General features: G+C 29.4%; 1 protein-coding gene across 1 annotated transcript in view; it reads left to right on the forward strand.

Moving 5' to 3' along the window:
- Positions 1-20,211, forward strand: part of Zdhhc8 (zinc finger DHHC-type containing 8) — a 47,398-nt gene extending 27,187 nt beyond the window's left edge. The window contains 5 exon segments of the mRNA XM_067271944.1: positions 9-111; positions 1,886-1,977; positions 2,156-2,297; positions 18,121-19,085; positions 19,088-20,211. Coding sequence (XP_067128045.1) covers positions 9-111; positions 1,886-1,977; positions 2,156-2,297; positions 18,121-19,085; positions 19,088-19,337 — 1,552 coding nt within the window. The 3' untranslated portion in view covers positions 19,338-20,211.
- Positions 20,212-20,581: the final 370 nt, after the last annotated feature.

The following is a 20,581-nucleotide window of genomic DNA, read 5'->3' on the forward strand; positions in this document are numbered from 1 at the left end:
GTTAACAGTATAGTGATCGTTGTAATCATCACACTGCTATTTATCCCAATTTTGGGTCTAACAGGTTTTCATATTGTTCTTGTATCAAGAGGCAGAACTACTAATGAGCAAGTAAGTTATTTCATAATTAATTTTAATTTGCTATTCTAATTAAACTTCACAATTTCAGTCAATTTATTTCTTACTTTTATAGTTAAAATTCAATTAATTATCAATTTTGAACAAAACAACATTAGAAACTTTTTAAAATTGAAATCATTTCTTGATAAAATTTCAGTTTTTTTATTTTATACAAAATTAAATTTGGAATTATAAAAACTGGATTTTATAATTCCAAAAATATTTTAAACATAACAATCTTATCAGAATTTTTTGAGGCTTTTGTTAATTCATCAAATTACATACTACTCGTGAAGAATAATTAATTATTTAAAGTTTGATTGTTACTTTCATAAACAAAAGTAAAATATGAAGGATAATTCCTAAGTCAAATACTGATGATAACTTCCAATAAACCTATTTTACCTTATGTAGAAATAAATGATTAGCAAAATTTATTGTTATGATAAGCAGAGTCGTCATCTATGATTGGCTCTGAAATTATAGAACAAGATTTTTAATACGATTAAACAATTAATAATTTAGAAATGTATATATATTGTAAGAGTAATTTTAAAAAAAACAACAGAAATATAGTTTTCTTTTGTGAAAATTAAATACAGGTGTATCTTGGGTTATGACTATTTCATAATAAAACCAACCACAGGTATGATCATATTATATTTCTACCCCCACCATGATTCAACTTAGCTAACTCCCATCAATATTAGCTAACTCCATTGATACAATTCTTCATCTGTTTCTAGTATTGCTACCTGTCCAGTTTTTGCATTGTGTTTCTGTGTGTCCAGGTGAAAACAAAAAAATGTCTGGATTTTAAGAAAATTTGGCAAATCATCAATAATTAATTATTTTTTAATGATATAGCTGATTTTATAACTAACAAATGAAACCAATCTGCTAATTTAATTAGCAAGTCATTTATAACAACATTCCAGATTAGGGGTTTTGATACTGAGCCTTGAGGACAGCCTTTATTTAGGGAGTAGGTATTTTTTAACAAAGCTCAATTTAAGCTTGGCTGTTCTGTCTTTTAAGAAATTCTCGAGCAAGTAGAAAATATTTTATTGTACTTTGGTATCTCTAATAAGTTTTAAAATTGAAGGCTGCCATGTATTGTAAAATACATCTTTGATATCTAGAAATATTAACAGGGACATCAATCCCTTCTTTCTTTGCTGTAGAGTATCACACAATTTAACAAGAGTGTCCTTTGCCGAATGCTGGGGATTGAAACCGTATCGATCATTGCTCAAAAATTTTCCATGAGGTGAAACTTTCTTTTATATAAAAAGTATGGGAATTGGAAATTTATGACAGAAGCTACTATATGATGGAATGCATTATGTATTTACATACATAACATATAGTTTTATACAAAGAACCTGCTGGTGTATTTAATCTATAGTTGTAATTCATACAAAGACATGAATAGATGATAATAGGTGAATTTATTGTTCAAATTAGAACAGTCTGGAACATAGTCAATTCAGTTAAAAGTTACAGTTTGCCAGAAAAATACAAACTGCACAATAGTTACTTTAAATTATCATTCATATTTTTGTGAACATTTCTTTTTAAAAGTGGAAATGCATCTTAAATTTAAGGATATTTTAAATTTGAAGTAATACTATGTTAGAAGTAAACAATTTTGGATATGTTGCAATGATGTAAACAATACTACATGGGCTATTGTAATTGTATTTTGTTATTTTATTTGTTAACAAGATGTCAGTGAATATAATTATCTGAAATTGTCTCTTAGGTTACTGGAAAATTTCGAGGAGGATATAATCCATTTTCACGTGGTTGTTGCGGAAATGTTTGTCATGCATTATGCGGTCCACAGTATCCAAGGTAAAAGAAAAGTATTTTTTGTATAACTAATTTATCAATATCAAGAAAATGTCTTAGTTGGAGATTAAATTGTTCCTGTTTTAACAAAAATGCTTTGTTTGAAATAAATAACCTTTATGTATTTAAACAATTATACAAAAAGTTTGTGGGATAAACATATTTAAAATCAATCTTTCAGGTATAAAGGAAGAAAAAAGTCCTTGAAAAATTTATCAGTACCAGCTCCTTCTGTTTCAGCACGGATGGCAGAGAATCAAGTTAAAATTTACATGGATAACAGCAATGTTTCCAGAAATACAAGTGGAAATTCATATAATAAAGTATAATGTTTTGTTTTATAAAATTTAAAAATTCTGTTAATTGAAATGAAATCTTTTATTTGATCAAAATTTTGTAGGTAATTGTATAAAATAGGTTATTTCCTTTAAAAATATAACATAGATATCTTTAAATCAAGTTATAAAATTTGGAATCAGGTAAATTTTCCTTTAGTTACTAAGATTCAGTCATTGTAGTATATAATTTACATACAAGGTGGTTCATTTTAATCAATCCACTGGAATAATTGTAAAAAGGAATATCCTACAAAAAATAATTGAATTGAAAATATAAAACTTCAAGAGAGTCACAAGATGGGCTATTGGTTTTGTTATAGATGGCATTACAATTAGTGAAAATGGGATCCACTTCGTTTTTCTTAAATCGGCATTCCCCAGTTTTTATTACATATTATGATTCCACATCAGAAATGAACAACTTTTATCTAAGGTTTTTTTTAATGAAAGTTATCTCATTGTAAGTTGTTACTACTTGAATTTTTACGTGACTGCCACATCGCATGCATTCATCTATGGATATCCATGAAGTTCATTGAAAAAAAACAGAATAAAAGTGCATAAAAAATTATTATGAAACTATATATAATAATATTTTTGGTAGAATCATTCTTTTTCAAATAATAAACTGATACAAAACTCATGCAAAAAAGAAAGGTCTATATTTATTTCATAGAAATGTGAACAGACAAAATTTTCTGGAGTTCATAAAAGATGAACTACCAGTTGTCGATCTTCATATAAGGCAAAGGATGTAATTCTGTTAGATGGAGTAGTAACTCCACTATGCATGAATTGTAGTAAATTATTTAAATGGGCACTTTAATGGAAGGTGGATTGGTCAACATGTACCAGTACAATTACACATACAATCTCTGGACTTGACTTTGTCTTACTTTGATTTGTATAGATATTTAAAGAATGTTGTCTATAAACAGGAACTGTCAACTAGAGAAGTTTTGGACAGCTTGTGCAAACATACCACAAAATGTTTTATTAAAAATTGTGAAACATTTCCAACAGAGAATTGACTTTTGAACTTTACAGATTATTCACAGATGGGTTCATTATGGGACAGCTATATACGGCCAAGACTCCACTAGTGTAAAAATGAGCGTAAAAACCCTCGCCATAAATACTTTTAATCATGTGACCTATTTGCATTTGCATTCAGATTGTGGTGGAGGTCTGGCTCTGCTAGCAAAGTTTTTACTTCGACTATCGTACTATCGAAGTTATGGTTGTATACGTGATGTATCAATATAAAGACAACAATTACATTCTATGATTTTTCTGTACTATAATTACAAATGTAGTAAAAATAATATCTTTATTTTCATATATTAACTTTTATTATCATATTATTAAGATACTATACTGCACTTATATGCTTAGCTTTTTTTATTGTATACTCATCTAAATTGAAGGATTTTTTTTGGCCGTCCATATCGCTTGTTTTAGGCATCCATTATTATAATTGGAATGCCTCTTGTCGTAGATATATGGATATCTTTGGATGTTTTTGATAAATCTTCCAAATCTATTCTAGGTCTTTTCTAAGTAGCCATGAGAGAATGTACATAAAAGGTTGTTTTCTGCCATTTTCGCACAGTGTCACAATGACGTAGATCAGATGTCTACTGACTTCTGATTAGTTGATGGTATTGTTTTATGGCTGTATTTGCATCGAAAGTTTAACACTGCTCAACTTGCTTTATGCTGGTTTTACAACCTGCTCCAGTGTAAAATATTATGGTCATGTGATCAAAAGTATTTACAGCAAGGGTTATGAGCATTTTTGAAAATAAATGTCTTCAATAAAAGTTTGTTTTCGATATAGAATTATAATATGCGATAAAAAATGAGTGCTTCCATTTATGAAAATGAAGTTGACCCTTTTACAGTCTAACATTTTGGTTTAATGATTTTTTTGGTAGGATACATATTTTTTGAGTTATTTCAGTGAATTGATTAAAATGGACCACCTTTTCAAGCTCTGATGGTCCATAAAAAAAGACAAGTGTAAATAACAAAATTAATTTATTACCAAAGGTTAGGTACAAACCTGGTTACTTTTCGACATAATCATTGTGAAGATTGAGGAATTTGTTATATCTGTGGACGAGCTTTTCCGTCCCCTTGTCATAGAAGGTTGCCGCCAACGACTCGAGATGGGCCCTAACGTTGTTTTGAAGATCATCATTGGTCTCAAAGCTCTGCCCTCCTAGCCACTTTCTCTTCAGGAAAGAGGTGGAAGTCGCTTGGTGCTAAATTGGGGCTATACGCTGGGTAACCTAATTCATTTTGTTATTTACACTTGTTTTTTTTTATGGACCGTTGGAGCTTGAAAAAAAAGCCTATATATATGCATGCACACATAATGACTGAATATTATATGTTTAAACATGAGATTATAAATTGAAATCATTAATCCCTTCTCAGTCTCATTTTTTTCAGGTTGACTGTCCACAGGTATGTTTTTTTCATTGAAATTTGATATATAGTTCATTTCAATGAAAAATATGCAAAATTTAGCTCTTACATGTGTTTTTTCTAAGAATAAAATAGTTATTCACTGTCACTAATACTGGTAACTAATTGATCATCTGATTCACTTAACTGATTCAGATAATTGAACTTCACTCTCTTCAGAATCACTAAAATAGTCAATATCATCAATATCCATCAACAAAAATTTATAAAATTATAATTTCTTACTTCTCACAAACTAATTTGTTTGAAAGAAAAACTATCAAAAAGATGTTAGAGATGTTTTCAGATTGTAAAATGAAAATATCTGCCTAAAATGGCTAAATAATTTTTGTAACATAGCACCATGTATTGGACAAATAGTGAAATAAACATATAACAACAGTGAATGCATCAGAGAATAAAATAAATGTGTGTAGAGCAGTCTTCACACCAAACATATGACATGTATCAGAGCCAGAAAATAGACCATTGTGCATGGGTGTATGGGATATGACAGTGACCGAGATGTACTGCAGTTTCCGAAATTGTCATATTAGTTTTTAATCTTTCAAAATGCAAAATTTTAAAAGGAGTTGATTTTTTGTCAAATAATTAAGAATGATATGACAATTTTAAATATTAAGAATTTTATGTTAAATTATCACAGGAAATTTATTAATTAATCGAAGCCCTCGGGAACATATAGCGCTAACCCTTAGAATCGGGCAGTGCGATTTTATAAACGAGACATAGTCTTGTCAATAAAATTATTAAATAATTACTCTCACAAATATTCACCGATTTAATGTAAACATTCCATTTCATAAACTTACATAAGCTAGAATTTGTTCCTTGGTCATAAATATATTTGAAATTGTTACTAGTTTAAAGTAGTTTGATATGAAACACTATTAACAAAAAAATAAGAAAAGTTAGAAGTAACATAAAAATAAATAAAAAAGTTTAATTTACTATACTGGTATTTATATACATATACGTGTGTATCCATTCTTATTAGATTACATTATTTTTTATAATAATTATATTAAAGCAATTTTATGAAAAGTTTTTTTGGTAAGTCACTATGTAAGTATGGGAAATGCCTTGATATGATTCTACCAATGAAGCTATTAAAGAATGTTAATTTTATTTCAATTTTTTCCTTTTAACAAAAAACATTTTAATTCCTAAAGGATCTGTATTTTGTTTTTTAATAATAATATCAACCTTCCATGAGAGATTAAAGATCAGAATGTCATTCTCATTTCTTTAGTGGTGCCCCTCAAGCCTGTTTTGGACTGAGCCCATACAAATAACTAATTTGCCTTTATTCTGTAGTATGCTGGTGCTTTATGTCAGAATCAAATCATTGTTATTGCTTTTTGCTTTTAAAAGAATTACTTATTTATATGTATTAAATATCTTTTTGTTTGCAATAATAACATATTTATTAAAGTAAGATTTCAACCAAAAATAATAATAAGTATTGAAATAAATGAGTTAAAGTTGTAGCATATAAACATTAGAAAAACAAAAATGTTTTGGCCAAAAAGTAAAGATGAACTCAAAAATTTCGCCAATAAATTAATATTAAATAATACTCAATAATCTAAAGACTGTATTTTTTTAAAATGTAGATTGTTTTTAATATATTATTAACAAAAATGTTTTAATTTAATTTACTTAAAGCATTATTTAGATATGAGAAATATTGAAAAGTTTTAAATCCTAGTAAATAATTAAGAATATGGAAATTTCATTAATATTATTGCTACCAGTATTTATAGTCTTAAAACATAATTATACAAAAATGACAATTAGATTTGAATAAGAAAGAAATTGCTTAATCTATAAGTAAAATTTTACTTTCATTAAAAGACTTGTAAGCAAAGAACTGACAATAAATTTTACGCAAGTTTTGAATTCTTTTTAATACACAATATCCTTTAATTTGTTTAACATAAAATATATTTTCATGTATTATTGTTATTTTTAATTTATTTTAATGATGAATTGTCATTACAACTAAATTGATATTTATTGTTTCACTTTTAAATGTTTTAGATTTTCTAAATGAGAAATTTATATGATATAATATTCCATTACATAAATTTAGGTAATAAAATTAATTTGTTAATGTTAATTATAAATGTGTAACACTTCCCCCGTGGGGGAAATTTCAAAAAATTCCTTCTTAGTGTATATTCTTTTGACGTACCCTATTAAAACGCAATCAAAAACGCATCTAAAATAGTATAATAAAAGCCGAGTTCTTCACAGTAAGCCTTAATCCCGTCACTTTTCCCGCTGGGGAATATCGAAAAATCCCTTTTTAGTGTATATTCTGTTGACGTAACCTATTAAAACGCAATTAAAAACGCAAAAAACGCATGTAAAATAGTATAATAGAAGCCGAGTTCTTCACGGTAAGCCTTAATCCCGTCCATCTCCCCCCACTGGGGGGAATTTCGACATGTATATTATATAAAAACACGTGCGTATTCGAATGCAACGTTGTGTCAAAATTTCAAAGGAATCGGTAGGAACAAACGAACGTTATATTTTATTTATATTAATATTTATATTAAGTAATAATTTTAATAAAATAGGAATAATTAATAGTTATTCTCCTAACCTCACTCAGACTCTATTACACTGTAAGACAACAACACCTTGATGCTGAGAACCTTTAACTTTAATCATAAACAAACGTTTTCGGCCCATTCCATGGCCATCGTCAGGCTAACAACATTCGAATACTGTTCCGAATAACCAATTTCAAATTTAAATAAAATACAAAAGAACTCACGCGCGATGCTAAACAACGTAAACTAAAACTAATATAAACAACATAGAAAAGAACAAACGAACGTTATATATTATTTATATAGATAGATAGAAAATGATCTGCTTCAGTCCATTCTCACAGAAAAGCATAATGCCTGACAGAAAAGCAAACTTAGTTCGTCGGAAGGTAGCGCCATCTGTTGGACATAAAAGCCTTAATTTATATATAAATATATTTTTGAAAGGGGGGAGATGGTGTAGGGGTATGAAAAATAGATAGTAGCCGATTCTCAGACCTACTGAATATGCATATCAAATTTGGTAAAAATCGGTAAAGCCGTTTCGGAGGAGTACGGTAACTAACATTGTGACACGAGAATTTTATATATAAGATAATATTCCATTACATAAATTTAGGTAATAAAATTAATTTGTTAATGTTAATTTTTTGAGATTTGTTATTGTGTTTTTTAAGATTAAGGCCTTATTTTCTTTGCTGGAATTACACACATTTTTTTTCAAAATGTGCCAAACATAGTTCTCATTATAGCTGTGAAGTATTGTCATAACTTATACATTTATATTAGTACTAAATCCAAATAGTTTATTTGTGAGAATGAAACCATTCTATAATTCTAATTGTGTATTTAATAAGTAATGTTTTATCATTTAAAAATTATTGTAAATTAACATTTTGAAATATTAAGCACTGTTTGATATTTAGTCACTTATAAACATAATAAATGAATCTACTTTAATATGGAATTTCTTGCAATAATTCTTTTGTAGCTCATTTTAGTAAAGAAATTGCATCCGAAATCAAATGATTGGGTTTTCAATAATGGTGAATGAACGACGCATTAATCAATGAAAGACCCACGTTAAAATCTTTGTTTGTCACAATAATATATTTATCAGTGAAATGACTAATTATTCTTCTCTACATTATATTCTATAGAATATAATATAGGGAAATTATAGTGATTGGTCAAAATTTGACCTCTTTGTTCTTTGCATTGCTTGATGTTTTCACACTCCACGGTGTAAAATGTACAGAACGGTGGTGTGTGTCGGCATCTATTTTGCATTACATTTCAAGACCGAACGAATCAAAAATTTCGATACTTGGTAGGGTTATTTCTATATACGGAATGTCGTTGCTATTAAATTTTGGTAATTAAAGATCAAGAGGACGAGGAGATAGAGGGGAATCACGTCATATCTCGAGTGGAGTAAGATTTAACAAAAATTTTACTTGTCGTTGACGTCTACACCATTCGCTCCTACTTCCAAAATAAGGTTTTTTGCCTTTTTATAATGATTAATGATATAAAAATTATTTAAAAATCTTGTAACAGATGGTATCTCTCACAATTTTTTAATTTAAATATTCTGTTTTGAAAAAAAAAAATTATTATTCAACAAATTCAACAAAATTACTGCTTTTAAGCTTTTGTTATTTAAATTTTATATTAAGGTATAATTGAAAATTATTTAACTTCCAGTGTAAATTTGAGTGTTTGAAAATTCTAGATATTGGAAATATCATACTTGAAAATTCATATAGTGAATTCTTTTAATGCAGAAATATTTAGAATAAAACAACAATAATACATATTTATTCATATTTCATAATTCAATTTAATCATTTAAATTTATTTTATATTTCATGTTTGTATTGATGATAGTCAAAGCTGGAACTATCACTGTGTCTAAGGCATTGAACATACCTTAAGATGTGTTCAGTAACTTTATTTTTCATATTTATATCATTCTTATTGCAATTAAATTTATATTTATGCCAATGTACGACGTATTATTTATCTGAAGAAAAGATATTTTATAGAATTGGTAAATTTTTTGACATGTTTTCCTTATTGAACACACAAGTTCCTTACATAATTCTCATTTTTTTGAACTTGATTGCAGTAGATTTTCAGAGTTCTGATCAATTGGATTGTACTGCCATGTCATTAAATATATCATTTGAATTTTATGAAAATCAGCCTTTTGAGAAAAGTTGCATCTCATTATTGATAAAATTTTGTTATTTTCACATATGAAATTAAGATAGAATAAGATAATGAGAAAAAGTATGATATAAACTGATATAAACATTAACATATGCTAATCATGTATTAGTATTGTATTAAACAGTTGTTTAAATGCACATAAATACTGCTATTTTCAAAATGTTACATTTGAAATTCTTTCAGTATTTCAGGTATTATGGAGTATTTGAAATATCAAATACTTGAGTATTTGGAAATTCAAATATTTTGAACCTCTTAGCAAAGGTATTTCAAATAAAATACCTAATAATATTGAAATAGTAATCGAATTACCGTTTTGTTCCGATTGTCCTCCGATCGAATATTCGTCGACCTTTTTGCACGTCGGGAGAGGTACGTCATTTATTTTTAGCAATAAAATCATATGAAATCAATGTTCTAAAAATGTATCCGAATTTGTAATTACAAGCTGCCTCATTTTATACCAATTGACAGTGATGCTGGTTTAAATTTCCCCAAAAAAGCCTCAAAAATTTTCTTTTGCAATGTAGAGAGTAGTTTTTGCAACTGCTACATGCAATTATTATTTTTTCATGACTTGTGGTGGCACTAGTAGCGCAAGTAGTTTGCTTTGCACTGCTTTGTGTGCTGTAAACTTGTACACATTTGTAGGTCAAGCTCAATTACTCTTCTTACTAACTGCAATAAAAATGGGGGAAAATTTGAAATTTTTGAAGCCATATTTTCCAAACAAATCATCTCGGGAAAGTCTTCTTTTGTAAGATTGTTGACTAGATGTTGTTAATAAAAACTACAAATTTTTTATGTTTTGTTTGCAAAGGCACTCCAATTTCTTTGCTTTGACCACCATTTGAATTTTATTGAAAAATATGTATATGTATTCATTTTGAATGCCTGGAATGCATCCCTCCCTATTTATTCCATAATAAAATGAATTTATTTTGTATACGACGTCTCCTCCGAGAAACCACCGCCAGTGTAAAATGAGGGTAGCCCGTATTAGAAAACGAAAGAAAGAAATGTGCAGTTTTTGAAAAGGCATAACTTAATTATATATGTCGATCTTTGTTTATTCTTTTACAGTCAAAGCAGGGCAACGAAAAAGGAGGAATAAATTTAATTTTGATAATGGGGACCCACGGTCGGCGTGAAGTTGCCAAAGAGTTTAAAAAGTTGCACTCGGCGAGATTGAGTGATGTTAAGTCTGAAAGAAGCTTTTTAAACTCTTTGGCAACCTCATGTTGACTGTGAGGCCCCATCTTCAAAATAATTTGAATTTATTTCTTCTTATCCAGTTCCATGCTTTTGCCTGTAAAAGAATAAACGAGGACGAATATAACACTATGGTCCCAGACTTACGGGTAATCCTGTATATATATGATTATGGCTTTCCTGTATATGTATGATTATGATAATTTTCAAATGTAAAGAATATAAAAAAAAAATAGAAAAGGAATTAATTAAATTTTGATTTAATCAAATTGATAAAAAGTATTCAGTATTTAGTCTGGAAATTTTAATTCATGCAACTGGTCTTATTCATTAATTCATGCCAGCATTAACTAACTAATCAATTTCTTTCCATTTTCATCCCTGCTTTTCCAGATAATTTATCCCAAACAAGTGAAGCTTTGAAAAATTTTATGCAAATGATTTGACACAGTCAACCAAAGGTAATTGCTGTCAAATTATTTCTAAAGGCTTTACAAACATATTTATCTGACTTAGTTGCATAATTATTGATTAGTTTAGTGGTTTTTTTTTGTCAATAACTTTAATATCAATTAAATATTTCTGTAGAAAATTGTTAGGATTTTTGCTTTATTAGTTTTTTTAAAAATATTAAAATAAGTACAATTATTTTTTGCTTTTATAACAAAAATCAACGATTATCAGAACGTTGCTAATTACATTTGGAGACTTAAAAAAAATATATTTAAGCACTTGAATAAATAGTGTTAATGCTCTTAAATTATGTTTTATGCTTTTCTTATTCTTGCACTTTTTATTGAAAATATTAAAGAAAATAATTAATAAATTCTATATGATTGTTCAGTCTTTGAGAAATTACAAAACTTTTAGTAAATTTTGTACTAATTGCACATGAATTGGATTGATGGGATAAGACAATGTAAACTTGTGGGCAATCTTCCAAGGAGCAAATGCCTCATGAGAATTTTCTATGGAAACCAGGCCCTCTGTTTAGGATGTTAAATGTGTGAAGGGATTTACTTCCAGAAAATTTTTATGGTCCAACCTGTTGGACGGGTGCAAACTAGGGGTCATATTCCAGTGTATGGTGGCTTTATTTACTTGACCATTGGAGAGTTCCAAATTGCAAATGAAAGCTTCTAAGAAATTGTTTATATTGCTGAAAACAATTTCAGGAAAACAAAAAGTTATTAGATAGAGACCTATTTTGCTATGGGCAAAATATTCATTAAGAAAGATAAATTTTATTACTCTTTTTCCTTTGTATTGAAACAAATCTGTATTTAATTTGTTTCAAAGCTGTAATTGATATGAAATAATAATAAATATTATTACACAGTTAAACTAAGAGGCTCATCAAAAATCTATTTTTGTAAAAAATATATTTTAATGTTTATGCTGATTTTATAAGTGTATTGTTTAATTAAACTAATAGCCTTTAATAGTGTAAAAGTTCTATTACTTGAAATGCTTATTTTAAAGTTACATATTTATATTATAACAACAATTGATCAATCATTGCTCATAAAATTGGTTTCTTCATATTATTATTATTATCATTAGCTCCTTCCCTCAATAAAATTTTAAGAGAACTTAATAATAAAATATATTTTTTGTTAAATAAACTAAGGAATCTACCATTTATTGTATAAATATCTACTAGGACATATATTAGTAGGACTTGTTGTACTGGTGTCTGGGTTCTGTGAATTGAGGAAACTTATTCAGAAAAAACAATCTTTATTGTTCACCTGTTTCACCTGCACCAGTTTTTCTGAATAAGTTTCCTCAATTCGCGGAACCCATACACCAGTACAGTAAGTCCTACTAATACGATATGTCCTAGCAGATATTTATATAATACGAATAAATTGTATAATAAGGACACAAAGGCATATGAATTAATAAAGAATCTACATTTACCAACGACCCAAATGTTGCAAGGTTCGGGCTAGGTCTTACCAATTTACGTGAAAGAATCAAATACTATGATTGTATACTCTGTTATAAATATTTTAATGGTGTTTTTCTGGGTTCCTGGCTTTGTCTTAGAATACCCATAAAGATTACATGCAACAACACTTGTATTTTTACTCCTTTTTAGCATTTATCTATTTCGCATAGACCCCTTTTTAGCACTTAGTCGGAAACACGAACAATGTAGAAGACGTGCTCCGCGACAATTTTTTACGTTATAAAACACCTCGTCGACGTCTATTATATAATTCTCGGCGGTTTGTAAACGCGATTTTATTTACGTATCTTATTACGTTTTAATTCTTTTACACTTTACGCAAACATATTCTATGGCAATATCCTATAATCCGGTTTGGTTATTATATTATATTTAAAATTTTTGTTTTACTTTTAGCATTAAACATCTTTTAATATTTTAGACATTTCTGTGTATTTATATTTTTTGCAATTTTAATTTGTTTTATTATGTCAGTTGGCTTTCTTTTTATGTATTTTATCTTTGTTTTTGTTATGGGTCTTATTATTTATTGGGGAGGAGATTTCTGTTTAATGACATTTCCTAATGTAAACGAAATAAATAAATAAAATAATTCAATTAAGTTTTTTATTTGAATACCACTAATTATTTGAGAAAATTTATTACTAACAATTAAATTAATGAGATCTACTATATATGAAATATGCTCATTGTGTTGATTTAATTTCAGAATCATTTGGAGAAAATTATGAGTGACATTTACTATTTTCAACATTAAATTGGTCAGTAGACACCACTATATTTCAAATGGTGTTGAATTGCTTATTGAGACATAATATTTAAAATGTTAAGGTAGAAGTTTTGTATGCATCCAATTTAAAATAAGTACAGAATTTTGTCTAAATATATTCTTACTTGCTGAGTAATTAGTGTTACATTTCCTGATGTTAAAATAAGTTTTCTTACAGTACATGAGTGAACCTTTTACATGAAATATTACGCCATTATTTTCCATGACATCTAACATTGTTTTCATCATTATCATGTATTTATTTTGTATACAGTTACATGGATTGTATTAGTATATACGAACAACCAAGCCCATATTATTACTGGTATAGTTGTCAAATCATTAACCATTGAGTTAACATTTAAGTTATAATTTGGTTATGAAAACAACCAAGTTGAAATCTGTAACAATTACCAAAGCTGGATTTTATTGGGGTATCTTTGTTACCTGTTTTTCATTCAAATTATTTAATAACTAAGTTAAAGTTTGGCCAAAAGAGCATGATAAAAATCTAGCTTTAAATATTATATAACTTGGTTAATTATTATGAATACCAAGTAATGTAGACTACAAGCAGATAGTTTGGCTGCCATTTTGTATTAATTTTTAATAATTATATTAATATAGAATTAAATTCAATAATTTAGAATATTTCAGAAGGAAGGATTGATGTAGCAAGGGTCTTTAATCTGCAACTTCTGTTTACTGTGTGTTATCACTCACTAGATCTCATAATAAATAGTCGTAAAAGTTAATCCAGCTATTAGTGATTTGATAATCAATGTGTCCAATCTCATAAGCATAGAATAGGATATATGCTGCTTGGTCTATTTATAAAAATCATAAGATTGTTTTAGTTTTATAACAGATGTTTGCTGTGGCCCCAAATGCCATTATTTCAATACCCAAACAAAAATAAATTTTGTATGAATTTAAAAGATACTTAATTTGATTTTTCATACTAGTAAATTGAACTCTAAACACGAGTGAAGACTGCTTAATTTTTTTATTATAAAACCTTTAAAAAGTACTCTTAATAAAGTATTTTAAGTCTGAAAGCTGTGTTTCTGTGAGATTTTAAATTATTATTCCTCCTCCAGTTTAAATGAATTTTATATGGTTTCAATAAGAATATTGCTTACAATATTTGAAATTTAGTAGAAGACGACGGATGTAAGAGGAGAGGGAGTGAGAAAACTCTCTAAATTTACGTGTTAAAATGTTGAATTATTCAAATTTATGTTTCCTAACAGTAGTAAGATTGATCTTATTGATTCCTGTTTACAGTGTTCAATTGAGATTTCAGTGTATAAAGGAAGAAATTCAGTTATTTGGATGATTCTTTTTAGCTACTTCTTGGTCTCGGTTTTTGTTTTTTTCCTCCGTGATAGTGTGTTTTGTTTATTGAAAAATTAAAACTTTCTGTATGATTTATGCTTATTGGATATGGCTTAAATACTATTGCGGAAGTCTGACTTTTAGACAAACCACTTTTTTATACATAATAGTACTTTGATATCTCTAAATCAGTTTTCATATGCCACTGTCAACTTCTGTACATTTTCAACTGACAAAAGTAATTTTTAAGATATTGTAATGTGCATTTTGCTGTTTTCGATAACAGCAAAATCAGTTGCGACAATTTTTATTGACTGTTTTCTATTTAATTTATAGTTTTAACATTTGAAATACTATTTTAAGATCATAACATATATCCTGTAAAGAAGTAAAGTTTCCTATCTTAATAAGAGTTTTCATAATTTTTTTAGCTCTGCCAACAGAACTGCATTTAAAATATGCGACTTTATTGCTTCGTACGCATTTTTATAGATACGTTACGTCCGAAAGTTGCGAACCGCTCGTATCGGAAAAAGATTCGGCAAGAAGCCTTTCTCTTTTCTCATTTAATTTTAACACATACATAAATCCTCGAATTATATATCTGGTCTTACTGCCCGTATGTTAATATTTAGGAAATGCATATCATATATATAACATTTAGAAATTAATTTATCAAATAATCAACAAGATTATCAGTAAAAATATGGCCCATTTCATTTTCTGCAATTTAATAGTCCATTTCCTGGTGCATTAATCATTTCATTTGTCTTCAATAAAATCTATTAGAAAATTTGTATTGATTTAGTTATTTAATGATAAATTTTATATTACTTATTATATATGATCAAGTGAGTTGTGTGTTTATTCTTCTGTGTATAATAAAGACAAATGTTACTTCAGTATTTAACAGTATATAGCATTTAATTTCTCTGTGCCATTATATTTTACTTAACTGAAATTATTATATAAAAAATATTAACTTTCAATAACTTCAGGTGAAAGGGATAGAGAAGAATTTTTCAGTTACAGAAAATACCATTACTGTAATTAAATTGTAAATATGATACAAACAATATGGTTAGACTTAAATATGATATATTTTTAAAAATTATTTTTGAGTTTGTACATAATGTAAAATAGCAAAATGTTTATAATAATAGTGGAAGTAATTTTAATGTGAATATGATGAATAATTCATTGCCTTCTGCTGGATATTGTTCTAGATGTTTTTGATTGCTTTGAAAACATTGTTTCACGTGTGATTTAAATCATTTTAAAGTGGCCCCTTGAAATTGCAACAGAAAATGCATGCTAGTAAACAAGATAAATTTTTTAGAATCCCAGATGTTGGGTTATCTAAATATTCTTAAAACTAAATAAAAATATTTAAAACAATGGAGTCAGAATTTTCTAATTTTACTTAATTGTACTGTGAGTACACGAAAATTCAAATTTCCTTTCTTTTCTGACTTATGGAGGCATAAAACCTTCAGAACTCTAAACAATTTACTAAAATGAAATAGAATTAGAATAAAAGGTTAAAAAGCAAACCAGTTTTTCTTAGAGAGAAACCTTTTTATTTCGTCGTATTTATTCCTAAATGCATTTTGCTAGTACGTCGGCCTCGTCGGTAGGGCTCCAAAATTCACAATACAATTCAGTTTGCCAATCACGATCGCTATCCGTTACGATCTCCTACTCCGCGTTTACGGTTTTTATATCCGACAAGGTTTATCCGGCATTCCACCGGCACCGCACCATTATTTAAATTTACTTTGCGTAACGATTGCAAAATGCTCTTTAAATTTCCCTTTTACGGTATTTATATCTTTATACACAATTTTTACTTCATTAACATCAGTTTGACAATTATTAATATTACAATGCAAAAATACCAGAGAAGTATCCAAGTATCTGGCGGCAGTACGTTTATGTACTGCCGCGAGACGTCCCGAGAATCCGACCTTCGACTTCCGTTTAGTCTCTCCGACGTAAAAGGTACAAAATACATTGAATTTATGGGAGTTAAATCCAGGGTAAAGTAAAATTTGATTTAATCCTGTTTCGTTCTGTGACAAAAGTTGTTTTCACTAACTCCTCCAAAAACCTTTAACCGGTTAAAGGTTTTTGGAGGAGTTAGTGATTTCAACCCAGTGTTTTAGGTGATTATTTAAAAGATAATTAATTCTGATGTCATACCATTGACAAGCTATTTATTCTTTTAAAAGGATATAAATATAATTTATATTCCTTTATACAAAACTCTCAATTAATTGTTCTTATACTGAACAGATAATTAATAAACATAAGAATGACAAATGATACTAAATGAACAGAAATAATTGTAAGGTGGTCTATGATCTTAACATTCATTGGATCAATTTTTCAAGCTACACGTTCAAACTGATTTGAATTTGTTTGTTGTGTTCTTTTTGTGCCTTGTAGAGTCAAATGACAAAAATTACATGGAAATCACAAAGTGCAAACCTAGCTTTAGGGAGAGATTCGAGTTAACCAAGTTCAACTGTATAAATAGATTTTCCTATCCACTTTTAAGCCTTTTCTCTTTACTTTATATTCATAAAATTAAAATAATTTTTAAAAAATTATTACATATCTTGATTAAAAGAATTAATAGCTTTTATTCCGAATCATGTAATGATACATGCAACTGAAAAATATTTATTAAATTAATGTAAATATTGGAAAGTCATTCTGTCATTATACTGGATTTAAAATGTCAAGCAATTTCTTATAATCAAATTTACCAATAGAATTAAATATTATCGAGATTGTTTAAATATAGATTTTATTTATTTTTAATAAATAACAAATTTTTATATTCATCGATAAAACAGTTTAATTAAATGAAATAATCTAATATGAATGTAAGCATTTAAATAAGACGGAGTTGTTTTTGAGTGTTTTGCTTGTTTTTAAAAGAATTTTTACCGAAAAGTTAAAAATTTGTTTTATTTTCAAGGACTTTTATTTGTGTAGGATTATTTCATTTATTTAAATGCATTCTGCTAACATTAACAAGCTGCATTTTAAGATTACTTATTGTTGTAAAGCTTGTTTTCAGTAGTAATAAGTTAATTATTATTTTTAACATTTATTTCTGTATTAGTTTAGTAATAAAAATGTATTTAACTAGGTTACATTTGTTTATTAATTTAATTAAATAACAACATAGTAAAACTAAGTTTTGTTTTGTAGATGCTAGGGATAACCGATTCTGTCGATGTGGACATTACAATGGATTCGTTTGAAATTACTCAAAGTCAGTCGTGTGATTGTGAGCCTTCTCCTCCCATTCCACGTCACGGATCAAAAACGAATTTTTTTAATCCGGGAATGCAAGAGACTGCGCTCTCTAGTCCCGCACGGGCAAATCACGTATTTCAGCAAGGTAAGCCGTGGTCTCCTTACGGTAGCGCCGGCCCTCCGACGCCGAGAGCTCCCCGTGCCATATTAAGCGTGGAGGATCGAGCGGTACAGTCGGCATTACCTAGGACTCCCGAAAATAGCCAGCCCATTTGGCCAAATATCAACAGTCCTCGTCTGCCTCGTACTCCTCCGAGAAGTCTGACCAGTCCGACCGTTAGCAGCAGCGCTATCGTGGGTGTTTCTTATAATCAGTACTCGCCGGGAAGAAGATCGAGTCCGGGATCGCCGACGGCGGTTACTCCCGGGCAGTCTCCGGCGACGAGCAAACGCCACAACAACTCCGGTCTGGGAGGACCGTCGAGCATCGGAAGAACGTACGGCGGTCCGATGCCGTATTACACTCACATAGGAATGAGAGGTAGAACTAATTCTCGAAGCATGAGTCCTAATCGTAAGTTTGCTTCGGAAAGTGAACTCGTCAGAGCAGCTGCAGACAAAGCAAATGGAAATTACGATTCTAGAGTGATCGCAAATCAGACTGCAGATAATATCCAAGAATTAGCAAACCGGACCGGAATAGCCTGTCATTGGGCGGATCATTCTTCCGGCAGCGGTCATCACAGGGTTCGTCGCAATTCGCGTAGTGAACAGCACGGTTCCGGTTCTCACACGCCACCGTCTCATTCTCTAGGATATCACGCCATCCACGGTCTGCCGCCGGCAGGCATTCACGGAGGACCTTACGGCCGCCGTCACAGCGGCAGTGCCTCTCCGCAGTCCAAACGTAACATGGGGGACACGCGACTCCGCCGTTGGATATGTCGCCCGCGGGTTCTCGTCCTCACGCAAAAAGGCCCATGTCTTTTGTAAAAGCCTTAGAAATGTCGGACTCTATGGAGAAGGCTGCGGCGGGAGCGGGAACTCCCAAAATCGAACATCGTCAGTCGAAGTCGTCAAACCCTCCTTCGTCGACCATTCAAGAATTACAAGACGGCAATGCCGACAGAAGGAGTTTATACGAAATGAATTACGAAATCTCAGTTTAGTGAAATTTATTATAGTTCATTGGATCCACTAGATGAATTTTTACCTCAAGTGCCAGCAGTTTTATGAATAGAATTATTATATGAAAATATCTCCAGGTGTTTTACTTGAGGAGAAACATTGCCACAGCGACAAAAGAAGAAAATTATCACTCGACAGCGGGACTGGAGTGAAAAATAAATGACTAGGATTTTAAATGGAATTTACACTTAGCATTCAAAATCATAAAGAGACTAAAACTTTGTAACTTAAATCATAGATACGATTTTGCAAACAACTATCGTAATAAAACTCACCAAATATTTTGCAATATTTAACAAGTTAATTTATCATATCCGACTTCTTCCATTTTCTTACCTCAATTTTTTACGCTAGTTTCCTCCGCCGATGAAAATGCAAAAACTTCTTACTTAAAATGCAGCATCGAGGTAAGTTTTTATATTATTTTATTTCCTACTATCCAATGATTATATATAATGCTTTATTATCAGTTTTATAATTATGATTTTAACAATTAGGAGAGATGTTAAAAGAAATGTGTGTGTTTGTATACAGTCGACTCGACCATTCTCGTCGCTATAAATATGTTCTGTTTCAAGTTTTTACCTCGTTAACATTCTATTTATTAATTGTATTATCATCATCGTTGTTATTATTTCGATCCCGTGCTTAGTTGAATTAAGCCGAAAGTCATTAAATTGACGCAGTTACGATTTCGGGTTATGTAAATATATCGAAACATTGTTGATCATCCGATCATAAATTTGTTACATGTAGTAGTTAAGTCTGGGCAGAATATTTGATGGGATTATAATGATTTCGAATGTCTGATGTGTGTTACTGTAAAAGTGGCAAGAATAAACTAAATTTTCATAATTTTCACGAAAAGTTTTTTTATAGACATTACAAAATTTGTGTATTCTCTATGCAATTACGACAGAATGCTGCGCAACAGCATAATCCAAAGTCTTTTGCATAATTATTGATTGACTTAAAACATTTGTTTTTATCGCTCGGAGGCTAAATTTGATGAGAAATAGAGAAAACAATTGGGAAATTATAAAGTAAATGTAGAATTAATACAACTTTTAATGGGGGTGTTAATAGTTATATTAAATCTATGATTAATATATTAAAAAGCTTCTTGCCCGTATTATTTAATTAGGGTTATTTTTTTCAACCTCCACTAATGCACGAAAAAAAATCGGAAGCTTGTGAGACGGGACAGGGTACACACCTAGCGAGT

This window comes from Centruroides vittatus, unplaced genomic scaffold (genome assembly GCF_030686945.1).
Source record: "Centruroides vittatus isolate TY-2023 unplaced genomic scaffold, ASM3068694v2 contig_409, whole genome shotgun sequence".
NCBI classification, from domain to species: Eukaryota; Metazoa; Arthropoda; class Arachnida; order Scorpiones; family Buthidae; genus Centruroides; species Centruroides vittatus.